This window comes from Dama dama, chromosome 32 (assembly GCF_033118175.1).
Source record: "Dama dama isolate Ldn47 chromosome 32, ASM3311817v1, whole genome shotgun sequence".
NCBI lineage: Eukaryota > Metazoa > Chordata > Mammalia > Artiodactyla > Cervidae > Dama > Dama dama.
Window position 1 is genome coordinate 42,301,550 of NC_083712.1, and position 16,878 is coordinate 42,318,427.

The window sequence follows — 16,878 nt, forward strand, 5'->3', positions numbered from 1 at the left end:
AGTTTAATGACTTGACCCATCGCAACACAGGCGCGCCGGGGACACAGACATGGCGCATGCAGGGGACCCCGGAGCCCTGGGTCCGAGCCTGGGCCGGGAGCCCAAGGTCAGATGCTGCCCACTGGGCCGAAGAGAAGGGCTGGCTGCCTTCCAGGTTGAGGTCCCTAGTTACAGAAACCACCCCCCAGCCCCCACTGTGCATTGAGGCTCACTGGAAATACCAGTCAACAGGTGCTCTGCACGCTGTCACCTTAAACAGGCCTCTTCATCATGCCCTGGGCCCCAGGAGACCGTGAGGAGACAGCGCCAAACCTCCCATCCGCCCTAGACGGGGCGGCATGGGCCCTGCCCGCTCCTGGGACCCGGGACCAGGAGGTCTGGGACTCTCCCCACCCTGACGCCGAGCCTCCTGGGACTCAGTTTCCTCATCTGTAAACGGGGCAGCCGGGCACAGTGACCCTGGAGGGCTTGCTTCTCCACGATCCTGCTTTCTCTCCAGCCCTCGCCCGCCCCACGAAGCCGAGCGCAGAGCGGCTCATGTGTGCTGTCGCCCCCAGGACTCGCGGTGGGGGGCACAGACCCAGGGTTGGGGGGGTGGTGATTTGGGACAAGTGTGCACGACCAGGAGTGGCAGAAGTGGGTGCATTCCGACCACCAAGAACGCACGGGGTGGCCTGGGGTTAAAAACGGGTGCAGCGGCCCGGCCATCGGAGGCATGTCCTTGGCAGGGACGCCTTCTAAATAAAACCCTGTTTAATTCCTGGCACCTCTCAGCAGCCAGCAGCCCGGGGCCCATGGTGGAGCCCGCCTGGTCCTGGGGTCCTCAGAGGTGCCTGCGAGGCTCGGGCTGGGACAGGGGCGGGGGGAGAAGCTGGCAGTGAAGGGGAGGGCGGAAAAGGACACGTGCCCACGGAGGAAGAGGGACCGGGGAGGCTCACAACACAGGCTATGCGTGCACTGAAAGCGTTGATACATATTCACAGGGCAGTGACTCACACGCTATACAAACACAAATTAGAAAAGATGTCAAGGATGTCCCTGGCGGCTCTGTGGATAAGCATGCACCTGCCAGTGCCGGGGGCACGGGTTCGATCCCTGGTTCGGGAAGATTCCACGTGCCACAGAGCCACTAAACCCAGCCCGCCACAATGGCTGAGCCCGAGTTCCAGGGCCCGTGAGCGGCAACAACTGAAGCCCGCACGCCTGGAGCCCCGTGCTCAGCAACAAGAGACGCCACCGTGGTGAGGAGCCTGCCCGCACCACAAGGAAGAGCGGGCCCCGATCCTCGCAACCAGAGGAAAGCCTGCGCCAAGCAACGAAGACCCAGCGCAGCCAAGAGTAAATAAATAAATAAAATTATTACAAAAAAAAGATGTCATGACCGTAAGTGGCTTCACAAGTGGCACTAATGGTGAAGAACCCACCTGCCAGTGCAGGAGAGGTAAGAGAGGAGGGATGGATCCCTGGGTCGGGAAGATCCCCTGGAGGGGGGAATGGCAACCCACTCCAGTATTCTTGCCTGGAGAATCCCCATGGACAGAGGAGCCTGGTGGGCTACCGTCCATGGGGTTGAAAAGAGTCAGACATGAGTGAAGCGACTGAGCATGCACACAAGATCATAAGACATCTGGGATTAGTTTCAAGACAACTTCAGGGGGAAGTATGTGTGCGCTTGAAGGTGATAGGCTATCCTATCTGGTTTTGTATATATTTGTAATTTTTCCAAATACAAAAAGATTTCAAAAAATACACTGAAACAGATGTCCATGGAAATGGGGAGTCAAGACAAAAGGGAATAAATAAAATAAGTAGGGGGGACTGAAGGGAGGGTGGAGGCCAGAGCCAGTTCGGGGGTTGCCCCGCCCCGTCCCAGCCTGTCCCCACGGGGGTCCGTGGGCACAGAGACCCCAGGGAACCCTGGTGGCAATCCTTTCTCTACCTCATTTACACAAGGGAACCCAGAGGCCCGGAGGAAAGTAGCTGGTCCTTGGCCCCAAAGACAAAGTAAGACCCAAGTCAGCCCGGTGGCCAGGCCTCTGGGTTCTAAGCCCTTCTTCCTAAAATATGATGGAAAAAGAAAACAAACAAAACCAGCTCTCCAAAGACCCTGATGCTGGGAAGGATGGAAGGCAAAAGGAGAAGGGGGCAACAGAGGATGAGGTGGTTGGATTGCATCACCGACTCAATGGACATGAGTTTGAGCAAGCTCTGGGAGAGACAGTGAAAGACAGGGAAGCCTGGCGTGCTGCAGTGCATGGGGTCGCAAAGAGTCGGACACGACTTAGCAGCTGAACAACAGCTACAAGGCCCCCCTCTGATCCTGTGACCACCTTGGGCGTATGAAGGGAGGCCAGCAGTGGGGAGTGGGAAGGGGGCACCATAGGTGTGCTTGGGAGTCTCTGGACCCCCATCAAGGAGAGCCCCTCCCTGCCCTCAGAAGGGTCACGGAGGCCAACAGGTGGGCAGACAGAAAGAGGAGCCACCACCCCAACCTTGAAAGACAGAAACCACTCCGGGCAGGGATCTGACACCAGGGGCCCTGGTCCTCCGAGTGGAGTGTCAGGGAGGCCCTGTCCCAGGGCACCTGCCTTTACCTGGAGGGAGAAGGTGCTGCCAGCCTCCTGCGTCCACTCTTGGGGGCCAGGTGGTCTCTGCTCCCTGTCAGCCTCGGACAGCTCAGCTGCAGGCCCTGAGCCCTCCTCGAGCTCCGGAGAGCCGCTGACCGTTCTCTGGAATGAGCGTGGGCCAAGCAGGGCCTCCTCCAGCCAGGAGCCATGTGCGGCCTCTTGCAGGTAGGAGACGATGGAGCCTTCTGCATCCCAGTCGTGCACCCTGCCCCCGTGAAGAGCCCGAGGACACCGGTCACCCCCAGCCTCCACTCTCAGGGGTCCTCCCCCTCCGGAGCCTGCCCTGCCCTCTGGAGGCTGGGAAGGTGTGACCCATCACACAGCATCTGCCCCGTTCAGACAGACGCGGACACCAGTGCCGCTGGGCCCTGTCCTCTGAGTGGACGGCTCTGCTCCTGAGGCCGCATGATGATCTGGTCATCAGGGGTCCCCCGACCCGCGTCCAGCCCCCCCCCCCCCCCCGCCACCACATTGCTCCCACACCACAGTCCTCATGCCGGGGTTCAGCTGGTCAGATGACCCCCCGCCCCCTGGAAGCAGGCTCTTCCACACCCTCAGGGACACACGCGCCTGCTCCTCCCTCCCTCGCTGGCTGTTCCTTCTCAGTGTCCTTCATGTCTCCTCCTAACTTCCCCCGGCGTCTGACCCTGGAAGGGCCCAGGCTCAGTTCTCAGGCCTCTCTCTCTGTCTATCCTGCTTCCCAGATGAGGTCATTCAGCCCATGGCTTTAAGCCCACTGGCGGGTCCCCGGTAGCTCTTCCCGGAGCTGCAGGCCTGTGTGTCCAACGGCCTCCTTGACACCTGCCCTGGAGGCCTCTGATGGGCATCTCGGGGGCTCAAGTCCTCACCAAGGGGCTCCTCCCCAGGCCCGTTCCAGCCGTCTCCCCACCCTGCAGTAGACAGCACCCTGGGTCCTTCAGGTGTCAGCTCAAGGACACCCGTGTCCTCTTGGACACCCCTCTTTCTCTCAATCGTATTTGCCAGCAAATCCTTGGGATTCAACTTGCAAAAATACATCCCAAGCACGACCACTCCTGGCCAACCATCTGGGTCCACATCACCGTGGACTCCTTCCTGCAGCTCGTCTTCCTGCCTCTACCCCTGGCCGTGTCCGGCTATGGCCACATCACCTCGGATCTCTGCTCAAAACCCTCGACGATTCTCCATCCCACCCAGGAAGCACCACCGTCCTTCTACGACCCCGAGGCCTGCCGTGTCGGGCCCCACCACCTCCCTGATCACCCTGCTCTGGGAGCAGTCAGCTCCTCGCTGTCTCTGGAATGTGGTGGGCGTGCTCTGCTCCGCGGCCTTTGCACCAACAGGGCCTCTGAGGGCACCTCCGCTCAGACGCTCACAGGGCTCGTCACCTGAATTCCTTGACATCTTTCTTCCGAGTCACTCTCAGGCATCCCTGGCCGCCTTCTCTATAATTCCAACCACCGCCTTTTCCTCTTTTTCTTTCCTGCTTTATTTTTTCTTTTCAGCACTTAGCACTGACAAGCATTTCTTTTTTAAAACTAGTTTCCATTCCATTTACTTTATCTGTTTATTGTCAGCTTCCCCCCTAGAACAGGGGTTCCCCCACCTCTGGGATCCCAGTGCCCGATGATCTGAGGTGGAGCTGATGTAATCATAATAGAAATAAAGGGCTCAATAAATGCAATGCCCTTGAATCATCCCCAAACCATCCCCCACGACCCTGTTTGTGGAAAAACGGTCTTCCACGAAATCGGTCCTTGGTGCCAAAAAAGGTTGGGGACCGCTGCACAAGAACATACATGTCTTGCGGGTGGCGACTGTCTTTTTGCTCAAGGCCACATTCCTGGCTTGGAGGCATTTGCACAGGGGCCGGGCACACAGCTGGCCTCAATACGCTGTCGCGTGAATGAATGAAATCCATCTGTCCCCACGGGAGGGCTGGCCCAGGTCACAGAGCCCGCCGGTCATGCTCTGAGGCTTGGCCGCCAGGTCCCTGGTCCCTGTCTATGGATGCTGCTGTCACAGCGGGGCAGTAGCCAGCACACATGGGCATCCAATCCATGCTTGTTGAGCAAAGGGCCACTGCAGATGCTTGGGAGGCCGAATTTCACCTTGGGTCCTCACCGCTCAGCCTGGCCAATTCTCCTCACGAATCAAAGGGTTCATCTGGGGCACTGAATGATTCCTGGCTATCCTGTCTCCTAAACGGCTTTGGGCCTCAGCCACGCCTTTCCTGGGCCAGCCCCAGAGGCCACGGTGATACCTGTCACTCGTCTGTCTGTTTCGCTCTCGCCCCAAGACCCCTCTGCACTTAGCCCAAGCACCTGGGTGCGGCGGGCTGTCCATCGCATGGACGTGGCCTGGACACTCCATGTCCACTGAGGCGCACGAGGCCCTTCCACCTGCACTGCCAGCCTGGCCGGGTCCCAGGCCTTCTTACGGCGGGAAGCGTGGCCAGGAGCTACCCAGGAGAGGAACCATCTTCAACGGCTGAGGCTCTGTCCCGCCCAGATGAGCCCAACTGGCCTCACTCCTCCAAAGAGGTGTAACTAGAAAGGGCAGCCTTATCAGCTCCGTCACATGCAGGCCCTGTGACTGCCCACCCACTTGCCTGGGCCCTGGAGCTCCCAGGCTTCCAATTATGGTTTGCTTTCAATCATCGACATAGAGCAGCAACCGGGGCCCAGGGCCTCCGGCTCTGTACTGCCAGGGCTGTGGCTTGTCCCAGCCTGACAATCGCTCTCCCCATCCCAACACCCCCAGCCTTTCTCCTGGGGGCTGCACAAAAGTTGGGGGGAAGATGGGGAAGGACTGACCTTTGCAGACGCAGCTCCACTCTTTATCACAACACAGAGGCCTGTGTGCCTGCTGGGAGGCGCCAGGGCGAGCTGGCACCTTACTAAATTATTTCCTCCAGGGCATTTCGCACACAAGGTTTGGGGGGCAGCAGCATATAAAAGTTTCCCCTTACTCACTGCTAGGCACAGGACCCCCCCGGAAGCCTGGGATGGCAAAAGGCACCCCGCCCAGCAGCCCAGCCCTTGCCCTTACCTGTCCTCGCTCGAGTCCGTCGCCCAACTCACGGTGGGGGTTTCTGAGATGCGGGCGTGTACCCTCTGCTGGCCTGAAACAAGAGACACTTCACGCTCTGAGTCCTGCCCTGCACCTGTTGAGTCCTCCTGCCTCTCATGACCTGGCAGCTTCTCTTCTGACCTCTGACCTTCCTCCTGGTCAAGCAAATCGATAAGGCCATTTGTGGCATCTGAATCCACCGTGTCGTCCTCCACGAGGTCCAGAGAGCCCAGCGTGGGGCCCCGGGGTCCCTCGGAGAGCGCCCCCTCCAGCTTCCACTCCTGCCCGGTGGCGTCCGAGTCCTCGGCCTTGCTGCACTCCAGAGAGGAGTCCTCAGCAGTGACCAGCGAGGGCGTGAGGCCCGCGGACCACACCTGCATGTCAGACATCTCCAGCAGGGCGTCATGCTCCGTGCCCGCCAAGGGGATGGCGTCTAGGACGGCCACCTCGTTCCAGTACTGGTCCGCGCGCAGCGGAGAGGGGAGCGCGTAGTGCAGGGAGGCGGGGGACAGCAGCTCGTCCTGCAGCGACGAGTAACCTGGATGGGCAGACAGAGGACGACGTGCTCCAGCGGCGCCCTCCGTCACACGCGCGCACGTGCAGGGCCACTCGCGCGCACAGGCTCGGCCACGATTGGGCATGCGCATTCCGGGGCAGGGCTGCCCAAGCCTTGCGGCTGCTGCCCAGGCACGTGGGCCAGAGGACAAGGCTCTGGGGCGCGGGGCGCGGGGCAAGCCGGGGGTGGGAGCTGGACGCCAAGAGAAGAGGATGGAATGCTTGCTCTTCCGAGTCCAGAGCAGGGATCAAGACGCCTTGATCCAAAGGCTTGCGCCAGAGCCTTCCGACAGCCGCACGGAAGGAGGGGCTGCTCTCTCGTTGCACCCACGTCCCCTGGGCACAGCTCTCGGGGGAGGGGGCTCTGTTCGGGAAGCATCTCCAAGGGAGGGGGGCAACCCCAGAACCATTGTGGGTGACTGTGCCCTGGCTAGGGGAGGGGAGCCTGGCGTGTACAGAGAGCATCCGCAGACCTCGGCGTGGTGGTCAAACAGGAAACCCTAAGGAGGTTGAAGATGGAGTCAGCCGTCTGCAAGCAGCGGCGTATGGATTCCAGGAACTGGGAAGACTCTAAAGTGGCATGGGGGGGAGGGGGGGGTCCTTCGGGGTTAACAGCGGGAGGCCGGGTTAGAGGGCCCAGGAGGTCCCAGGCACATCGCCGCTCCCTTGGAAGTCTGCCTGCTCCGGCCAGGCCCGCCGTGAGCCCGCGGGCAGGGAGCCGGAGGGCCCAGGCCCTTGACGCGGCAGCCTGGTCCCTGGGGACGCGCCGTGACCCCGACCTCTGACAGTTTCCTGGTTGGGTCTGGTGTGCAGACCTGAGGAGGAAACTGAGGGGGCGGCAGGTGTGAGTGTCGGGGTGTGTGTTAGGAGCCTCAGCCCTCCCCTAACTGCGGTGAGGGAGGGCATCGCTGCCCTCCCTTTGGAGCCGGTGCTGATCCACCGGCAGGGGAAAGGCTAGGAGCCAAGATTCTCCACTGGGTCCAGCTAGCCTGGGGCCCCTGGGAGTATGCGTGTGCCCAGAACCTCTGAAGATCCGGCAGAGCCCAAAGGGACCTGCGGCATGGGTGCGGCTGCCTGCAGGGCCCCCAGCGGCCCATCCCAGGAGCCCAGAGAGGCCCCTAACCCAGTGTCCGCACTCTCCATCCCGCCGCTCCTCCCGCACTCATATTGCTCCACTGCATCCAGGCCTCCGGCCCCTCTCCTGGGCAGACCGGCCCACCTCACGCCCAGCTGGGCCTCAGCTCCTGCCCTCCAGCTGCCAGACTTCTGACAGAGCTCACTGTCCTCACGCACTCACTTCTCCCAAACACACACTGAGGTCTGCTTCCATGGCAGGTATCCTACGTGCCAAAGGGTTGGGGACAATAAACACACAGGCAGACACACACGCACACGTGCGCACACATGCGTATGCACGCGCACACACACACACATGCACACACGGATAGGTTCTCTTTGTCCTCTTTCTTTCACGATGTTTTCCCAGCGACTCCAGCTCACCTAGATCCTCCATCTCTGAACCTACCCCACAATCTCCCAGGCTGGTTCCCGGGACTGTCCACTCTGTGGACAAGGAGTCTGTCCCAGGGCAGAGCCTTCAGATACGGGAGGGATGCGGGAGCCAGGATGGATGACTTCGCCCATAAGTCATGAAACGGCAATGGCGAACAAGGACAGGTGTGCAAGGTGGCGGGCAACCGAGCTACGTGCTTGACTCTCGTAATCTCCCACGGGAGCCTTCCTCCTGTCTCATCTACAAGACTCCTACACATCTACGTGGTTTTGCGTTCCCAAATTAGGAGAGGGAGGAAGAAACCATGATGTCTGGGGTGGTGTGGGCTGGCGGGAGGGCTGTGCAGTGACAGGGACCAAGGGAGACCCCCAGCTCTGGCCAAACTGGGAGGGACAAAGCGGAGGGTGGGGGACACGCGTGCGTCGGAGCCTCCCATGATAGTGACACCAAGTCATCACATGTGAGATTATGACTGAACTTGGAAACCAGGGCCACTGCCTTCCAACCCTCCACAGAAATCTGTGCAGGTAGAGGTGAGCAGGCTGTTTAAGAATCATGTAATTAGTTTTCTTCTTGTGATTATTCTTGAAAGCATTATTCCATTATTACCATTACTGATTGAGTTCTCTCTCATGAAAATGTATCCAATGTGTTAATTTTATTTGTCACAACATTACTCCCACCTTATAGATGAGGAAAGGAGAGATTCAGCAACTCGCTGGATGGACACAGGTGGTTCTAAATTTCGCCAATACAGTATTTTAAAGACAGCTTCATGGAGGTACAGTTGGCACATAATAAATGCACATTATATATATAATTTATTTGGCTGTGCTGGGTCTTCATTGCTGTGAAGCCTCTTCTCTAGTTGTGGCGATGGGGATTACTCTCTAGTTACCGTGCGGGGGCTTCTCATTGTGCTGGCTTCTCTTCTTGTGGAGCACGGGCTCCAGGGTGTGCAGGCTTGGGCAGCTGAGGCATGTGGGCTCGGGAATTGCAGCTCCCAGGCTTTAGAGCAAACACTCAGTAGTTAGGGCACATGGACGTAGCTGCTCTGCGGCAAGTGGGATCTTCCTGGACCGGGGATTGAACCTGTGTCCCCTAGGTTGGCAGATGGACTCTTTATCACTCCGTGAGCCACGGAGGAAGCCCTAAATGCATGCATTTAAAGTACATAATCTGATAATTTCAGACACAGGGAAACACCCATGAAACAAACCACCAGCACAGTGACGAGGGGGCTGTTCATCACCCCTGAAAGGTTTCCTCAGGCTTCGTCACAGTCCTTCCTTCCGCCACCCTGCTCCCAGGTAACCACTGATCTGCTTCCTGTCGCTGTGCATTAGTTTCATTTGCCAGAATTTTATCTAAATGGAGCAATACAGTGTGGAATCTGTCTTTTTTTTTTTTTTTTTACTCAGCTTAATTTCGTCCATGTTGTTGCATGTATTGACATTGATCCATTGTTTTTTGCTGAATGGCTAGGTCACACTGTAGGGATATCTTTAACTTTTAAAGAAACAACCAAAGTTTTTTGCAAAGTGACAGTCCCATTTACATTCCCACCAGTAGTGCTTGGGGATCCCAGGTTCTCCGTATCCTCCTTGACATTTCGTATGGTCAGTCTTTTTCACTCTAGCTCTTCTTACAGATGTGTAGTGTACCTCCTTATATCAATAGTTTTAATTTGTATTTCCCTGATGACTAATGATGCTGAGCATCTTTTTGTCTGCTTGTTTGCCATCTGTCTTCTTGGTTAAGTTAAAATCTTCTGCTCATCCTAAAGCTTGGGTTGTTATTATTGAGTTTTGAGAGTTCTTTATATATTGTGGATACAAGTCCTATATCAGATGATTATTTGCCAATACTTTCTCCCAATCAGTAGCTTGGTTTTTTTCCCTTTTTTTTTTCTTCCATTTTTTGTAGTGCATTTTGAAGGCCAGAAGTTTTTGATGAAGTCCAACTTGTTGATTTGTTCTTTTGCTTTTTGGTATTCATATAAGAGATCTTTGCCTTATCCAATCTAAGGTTTTTTTTTTTTTTCTTATGTTTTAATTAAGAAGTCTTATAGTTTCAGGTTTTACGTTTAATCTATGATCCACTTTGATTTAATTTTTGTATATGATGTAAGGTATGAATCGAAGTTTATTTCTGCATATAAATAGCCAATTGCTCCTGCACGATATGTGGTAACAATGATCCACTGAATTGTCTTTGCACCTTTGCTGAATATCAGTTGTTCCCTGTATGTGTGGTTCTGTGTCTGGACTCACTGACTTATCTATCTTTATGGCAATACGACATTGCATTGGTCACTGTAGCTTTGTAATATATCTTCTTGTTCAGTCACCAAGTCGAGTCTAACTCTTGTGACTCCATGGACTACACCCCCCAGGCTTCTGTGTCCATGGGATTTTTCAAGCAAGAATACTGGAGTGGGTTGCCATCTCTTGAAGTCAGTGTAAATCCTTCAACTTTGTCCTTTTTCAAAGTTGTTTTGGATGTTCTAGGTCTTTTCCTAGATAAATTAGAGATACCAAGGGAACATTTCATGCAAAGATGGGTTCAATAAAGGACAGAAATGGTATGGACCTAACAGAAGCAGAAGATATTAAGAAGATATTAATAAACAGAAGAACTGTACAAAAAAGGTCTTCACGACCCACATAATCACGATGGTGTGATCACTCACCTAGAGCCAGACATCCTAGAATGCGAAGTCAAATGGGCCTTAGAAAGCATCACTACAAACAAAGCTAGTGGAAGTGATGGAATTCCAGCTGAGTTATTTCAAATCCTGAAAGATGATGCTGTGAAAGTGCTGCAGTCAATATGCCAGCAAATTTGGAAAACTCAGCAGTGGCCACAGGACTGGAAAAGGTCAGTTTTCATTCCAATCCCTAAGAAAGGCAATCCCAAAGAATGGTCAAACTACTGCATAATTGCACTCATCTCACACACTAGTAAAGTAACGCTCAAAATTTTCCAAGCCAGGCTTCAGCAATATGTGAACTGTGAACTTCCAGATGTTCAAGCTGGTTTTAGAAAAGGCAGAGGAACCAGAGATCAAATTGCCAACATCCGCTGGATCATCGAAAAAGCAAGAGAGTTCCAGAAAAACATCTATTTCTGCTTTATTGACTATGCCAAAGCCTTTGACTGTTTGGATCACAATTAACTGTGGAAAATTCTGAAAGAGATGGGAACACCAGACCACCTGACCTGCCTCTTGAGAAAGCTATATTCAGGTCAGGAAGCAACAGTTAGAACTGGACATGGAACAACAGACTGGTTCCAAATAGGAAAAGGAGTACATCAAGGCTGTATATTGTCACCCTGCTTATTTAACTTATATGCAGAGTACATCATAAGAAATGCTGGGCTGGAAGAAGCACAAGCTGGAATTAAGATTGCAGGGAGAAATATCATTAACCTCAGATATGCAGATGACACCACCCTTATGGCAGAAAGTGAAGAGGAACTAAAGAGCCTCTTGATGAAAGTGAAAGAGAAGAGTGAAAAAGTTGGCTTAAAGCTCAACATTCAGAAAACTAAGATCATGGCCTCTGGTCCCATCACTTCATGGCAAATAGATGGGGAAACAATGGAAACAGTGTCAGATTTTATTTTGGGGGGGCTCCAAAATCACTGCAGATGGTGATTGCAGCCATGAAATTAAAAGATGCTTACTCCTTGGAAGGAAAGTTATGACCAACCTGGTTAGCATATTAAAAAGCAGAGACATTACTTTGTCAACAAAGGTCCGTCTGGTCAAGGTTATGGTTTTTCCAGTGGTCATGTATGGATGTGAGAGTTGGACTGTGAAGAAAGCTGAGCGCCAAAGAATTGATGCTTTTGAACTGTGGTGTTGGAGAAGACTCTTGAGAGTCCCTTGGACTGCTAGGAGATCCAACCAGTCCATCCTAAAGGAGATCAGTCTTGGGTGTTCATTGGAAGGACTGATGCTGAAGCTGAAATTCCAATCCTTTGGCCACCTCATGTGAAGAGTTGACTCATTGGAAAAGCCCCTGATGCTGGGAAGGATTGGGGGCAGGAGGAGAAGGGGATGACAGAGGATGAGATGGCTGGATGGCATCACCGACTCGATGGGCATGAGTTTGAGTAAACTCCAGGAGTTGGTAAGGGACAGGGAGGCCTGGTGTGCTGTGATTCATGAGGTCGCAAAGAGTCAGACACGACTGAGCAACTGAACTGAACTGAACTGAGGTCTTTTCCATATAAATTTTAGAACAACTTTGTCACTTTTCACAAAAAAGCCTACTGGGATTTTGACTGGGCTGCATCATATATTTAGATAATTTCAGGGAGAACTAACAACAGTATTGAGGCTTCTGACCCATGACACAGTGTATCTCTCCATTTATTTGTTGTTGCTCAGCTGCTGAGTCATATCCGACTCTTTGTGACTCCATGGACTGCAGCACACCAGGCTCCTCTGTCCTCCACTATCTCCCGGAGTTTGCTCAGGTCTTTAATTTCTCTCAGCAATGTTTTGTAGTTTTCAGTGTATATCTTTCACATCTTTTATCAGATTCACCTCCAAGTATTTCTATTTTTTCAATGCTACTGTAAAGGCTATTCTTTTTTCAATTCCAGTTGGTACTTTTCCACTGCTGGTATATAGGATTCAATTGATTTTCTTATATACTGAAATTGTATCCTGCAACCTCACCAAACTCATTTGTTAGATTCCATCGGATTTTTATATATATCATGTTGTCCGTGAACAAGGACAGTTTACTTCTTCCTCTCCAATCTAGCTGCCTTTTATTTCTCTTACTTGCCTTATTGTACCAGTGGCACCTCAAGGACAGTCCTAAACAGAAGCAGGGGTAGTGGGACGTCCCTGGTGGTCCAGTGGCTAAGACACCGCGCTCCCAGTGCAGGGGGCCAGGGTTCCATTCCTGGTCAGGGAACAAGATATCGCATGCTGCAACTACGAGATCCCACACACTGCAAGGAAGACTGAAGACCTGAGCGCCCTAAGACCAGGTGCAGCCAAACAAATATTTAAAAAAAAAAAAAAGCAGCAGCAGGAGGAGCAGACATGATTGTCTTGTTACTGAATGTGGGAGGAAAGCACTCAGTCTTTCATCATCAAGTGTAATGTTAGCTCCCGGTTTTTTTGTAGATGCCTTTAGGTATCTGCTCCAGTAAATTGCTAATCTTCATATTCACCGATCAGACTGTCTGATTTGGAGGACAGTAATTTGCCCTAAGCCCTCACTTCTACAGATTCTAGAAGAGTTACTGATTTTTCAAACTGTTTAGCTTTTTACTTGTTGTCAGCATGCTGTGGTGACATCCACGCTCCTTACATGCAAAACCAGATGCTGATTTATTTTTGAATATTCAACTATTTTGCATTCCTTAGATGAACCCCACTTGATCATGATGCACTGTCCTTTTATATAGTGTTGGATTTGGATTTGCTAAAATTTAGAGTTTCTGCATAAATGCTCACTCCTTATTGGTCTGTAGTTTTTCTGTAAATGGCTTTCTTTCTTTCCTTTTCTTTTTAACCAAAAATGTCAAGTGGCCCTCAGAGAATGAGCTGGGGAATATTACGTCCTTTAAAATTGTCTGAGTGAGTTATTTCTTCCTTAATGCTTGGTAGCATTTGCCAGTGAAGTCGTCTAGGCTTCGAGTTTTCTTGGTGGGAATGCTTTCTTTTTTTTATTAATTTGTTTTATCGAAGTATAGTTGATTTACAATGTTGTCTTAATCCTCAATGTGCAGCAAAGTGATTCAGTTATATATATATTCGTCATATTCTTTGCCGTTCTGTTTTATCACAGGATATTGAATATAGTTCCCTGTGCTATACAGTCAGACCTTGTTGCTTATTCATCCTGTATATAATGGCTGGCATTTGCTGATCCCAAACTCCCAATCCATCCTTCCCCCAGCTCCCCTCCCCCTTGGCAACCACAAATCTGTTCTATGTCTGTGAATCTGTTTCTGCTTCATAGATAAGTTCATCTGTGTCATATTTTAGAGTCCACATATAAGTGACATGACATGGTAGTTGTCTTTCTCCGTCTGACTTACTTCACTTCGTATGATAATCTCTAGGTCCATCCACGTTGCTGCAAGTGGCATTATTTCATTCTTTTTATTGGCTGAGTAATATTCCATGGTGTATGTGTACCACATCCTCTTTATCCATTCATCTGTTGACGGACAGGTTGTTTCCATGTCTCAACAACTGTAAATAGTGCTTCAGTGAACATTAGGGTGCATGCATCTTCAAATAATAATTTTGTTTGGATATACACCCAGGACTAGGGTTGCAGGATCACATGGCAACTAGTTTTTTGAGAAACCTTCATACTATTTTCCATAGCGGCTGCACCAACCTACAAATTGGTAGGAATGTTTTAAATTATACATTTGATTTCTTTAATATATTCAGAGTATCTCTTTCTTACTATGTGAGCTTTGATAGTTTGTATTTTCCAAGAACTCTGTCAATCTCACTTATGCTTTCAAATTTATTGGAATAAAATTGTCATAATATTATCATCCTCTCGCTTCCTATAGAATCTTTACTGATATTACCTCTTATTCTTGATATTGGTAGTTCTTTTCTTCTCTTTCATGATCAGTCTGACTGGATGCTTATCAATTTATTGATCATTTCAAAGAACCAGCTCTTGGTTTTAATGGTTTTCTTTAGTGTTTTCTGTTTTTAGTTTCATCAATTTCTGCTTTGATCTTTATTATCTTCCTTCTGCTTACTTTGGGTTTAATTTGTTCTTTTTAGAATATCTTAAAATATTACAAAGCTCAGGTAACTGACTTGAGAACTTTCCTCTTGTGTAACGTGGATGTTTAGTGCTGTAAATTTCTCCCTAGTACTGCTCTGCTGGCATCCCATACATTTTGACATCTCGTGTTTTCATTTTCATTCGATTCAAAATACTCTAATTTCCCTTTTGCTCTCTTCTTTGACCCACGGGTAACTTAAAAGTGTATTATTTAGCTCCCAAATGTCTGAGAGTTCCTACGTATCTTTTGGTTATTGTCTTGTGATTTAATTTACTGTGGTCAGAGAATATACTTTGAATGACTTAAATTCTTTGATATTTATCAAGACTTGCTTTATAGTCTAGGACAATGGTCTCCAACATTTTTGGCACCAGGGGCCAGTTTTGTGGAAGACAATTTTTTTCATAAACCAGGTACAGGAGATGATTTCAGGATGATTCAAGCGCATTACATTTATTGTGTTCGATTTATTGAGAATCAAACACCATGGTCACTCTGACAGGAGATGGAGCCCCAGCAGTGATGCGAGTGTTGAGAAGAGCTGTAATTACAGATGAGGCTTCGCTCACTCGCCCACCACTCAGACCTGCTGTTCCTAACAGGTGGACTGTGGCCCAGGGGTCGGGGACCTCTGGTTGAGAATATGGTCTATGTCGGTTTGATCCAGGCACAACTGAAAAAGAGTGTATATTCTTCTGTCATTGGGTGGAATGTTCTATAAATGTCAATCAGGTCAAGGTGAATGACTGTTGTTCAAATCCGTTTGGGTACTCCTTTTTCTACTTGTTCTATCAATTAGCAAGATGGGGGTATTGAAATCTCCCACTCTAACTGTGATGCTGCCTATTCCTCTCTGTGGTTTTCTCAGATTGTGCTCGTGTATTTTAAAGCTATGTTACTGGTGCATCAACATTTAAGACTGTGATGCCCTCTTGATGGACTACTTATCCTTATGAAAGTATTTTCTTTATCCCTGGTAACAGTCTTTGTTCTGAAATCTACTTATTTGATATTACGACAGTCACTTCAGTTTTCTTTTGATTCGCGTTAGCATAGTTTATCTTCACCCTGTGACTTTTAAGGAGGTCGTGTTTTTATACTTAAAGACATTTCCTGTAGGCAGTATATAGTTGACATTTACCTTTATATCTGCCTTTTGGGGTTTTTTTAAGATCATTTACAATAATGAGATTATTAATATGGTTAGGTTTAAATCTATCATTTGTTAATTTCTACTTCTGTCCCATCAGTTTTTGTTCTCTTTTCCCTTTCTTTATGCCTTTTTTTTTTAAAAAAAGTAATAATTTTAGTATTTATTTTTGGCTGCGCTAGGTCTTCGCTGCGCAAGTCCTTCTCTAGTTGTGGTGCATGGGCTTCTCAGCGCAGCGCCTTCCCTGGTTGCAGAGCACGGGCTCTAGGGTGCTTGGGCTCAGTAGTTGCAGCTTCCCGGCTCCAGAGTACAGCCTCAAGGGTTGTGGCACGCGGGCTTAGTAGCTCCACAGCATGTGGGATCTTCCCGGATCATGCATCAAACCCGTCTCTCCTGCACGGGCAGGTGGGTTCTTTACTACTGAGCCACCAGGGAAGCCCTCTTTCTGCCTTCTTCTGTGTTAATAGAAAAATTTCTATTTTATCTCTTTGGATGGCTTATTAGCTACGATTCTTTGAGTACTTTAGTAGTTGCTTTAGGGCTTCTCACATACATCATTAAACTACCCCAGTCTACTTTTAAGTGATATTATAACACTTTGCATATAGTATAAGAACCTTACAATAATATACTTCCGTTTTTCTCTCTCAACTTTTTCAACTTTTGTACCATCACTGTAATACATTTTACTTTTATATATGTTATAAACACATTATATTATTTTGCTTGAACAGTTATCTTTTAAAAAGATTTAAATAATGAGAAAATTATGTATTATCCTTATAGTTAACATTTTTGGCACTGTTCATTCCTTCAGGTAAATCCATATTTCTTTCTGGTGTCATTTTTCGTTTGGCCTGAAGGACGTTTTATGAAAAAAAAAATTGCTTGTAGCAGTCACTTCCTGTTGATGAATTCCTTTTGCTTTTGTATGTCTGGAAAAGTCTTTATTTGCTTTCATTTTGTGGAAGTTATTTTTGCTGGGTATAGAATTGTAGGTTACTTTAGAGATGTTCTACTTTAAAGATATTGCTCTGCGATCTTACTTCCATTGTTTCCAGTGAGAAATTTGATGTATCCTTATCTTTATCTCCGTATATAATGCATCTTTCCCCCCACCTTTGGCTACTTTAAAAACTTTATCACTGGTTCTGACTAATTTGTTGAAAATGTGCCTTGGTATAGTAGAC

General features: G+C 49.8%; 1 protein-coding gene across 1 annotated transcript in view; it reads right to left on the reverse strand.

Moving 5' to 3' along the window:
- The window catches only part of ANK1 (ankyrin 1), a 109,418-nt gene that overhangs the window by 12,327 nt on the left and 80,213 nt on the right, over positions 1-16,878 (reverse strand). Inside the window, exons 39-40 of the mRNA XM_061134437.1 lie at positions 5,658-6,216; positions 2,595-2,832 (exon numbers count right to left, since the gene is read on the reverse strand). Of these exons, the coding sequence (XP_060990420.1) occupies positions 2,595-2,832; positions 5,658-6,216 (797 nt within the window). The remainder of the gene's footprint in view (positions 1-2,594; positions 2,833-5,657; positions 6,217-16,878) is intronic.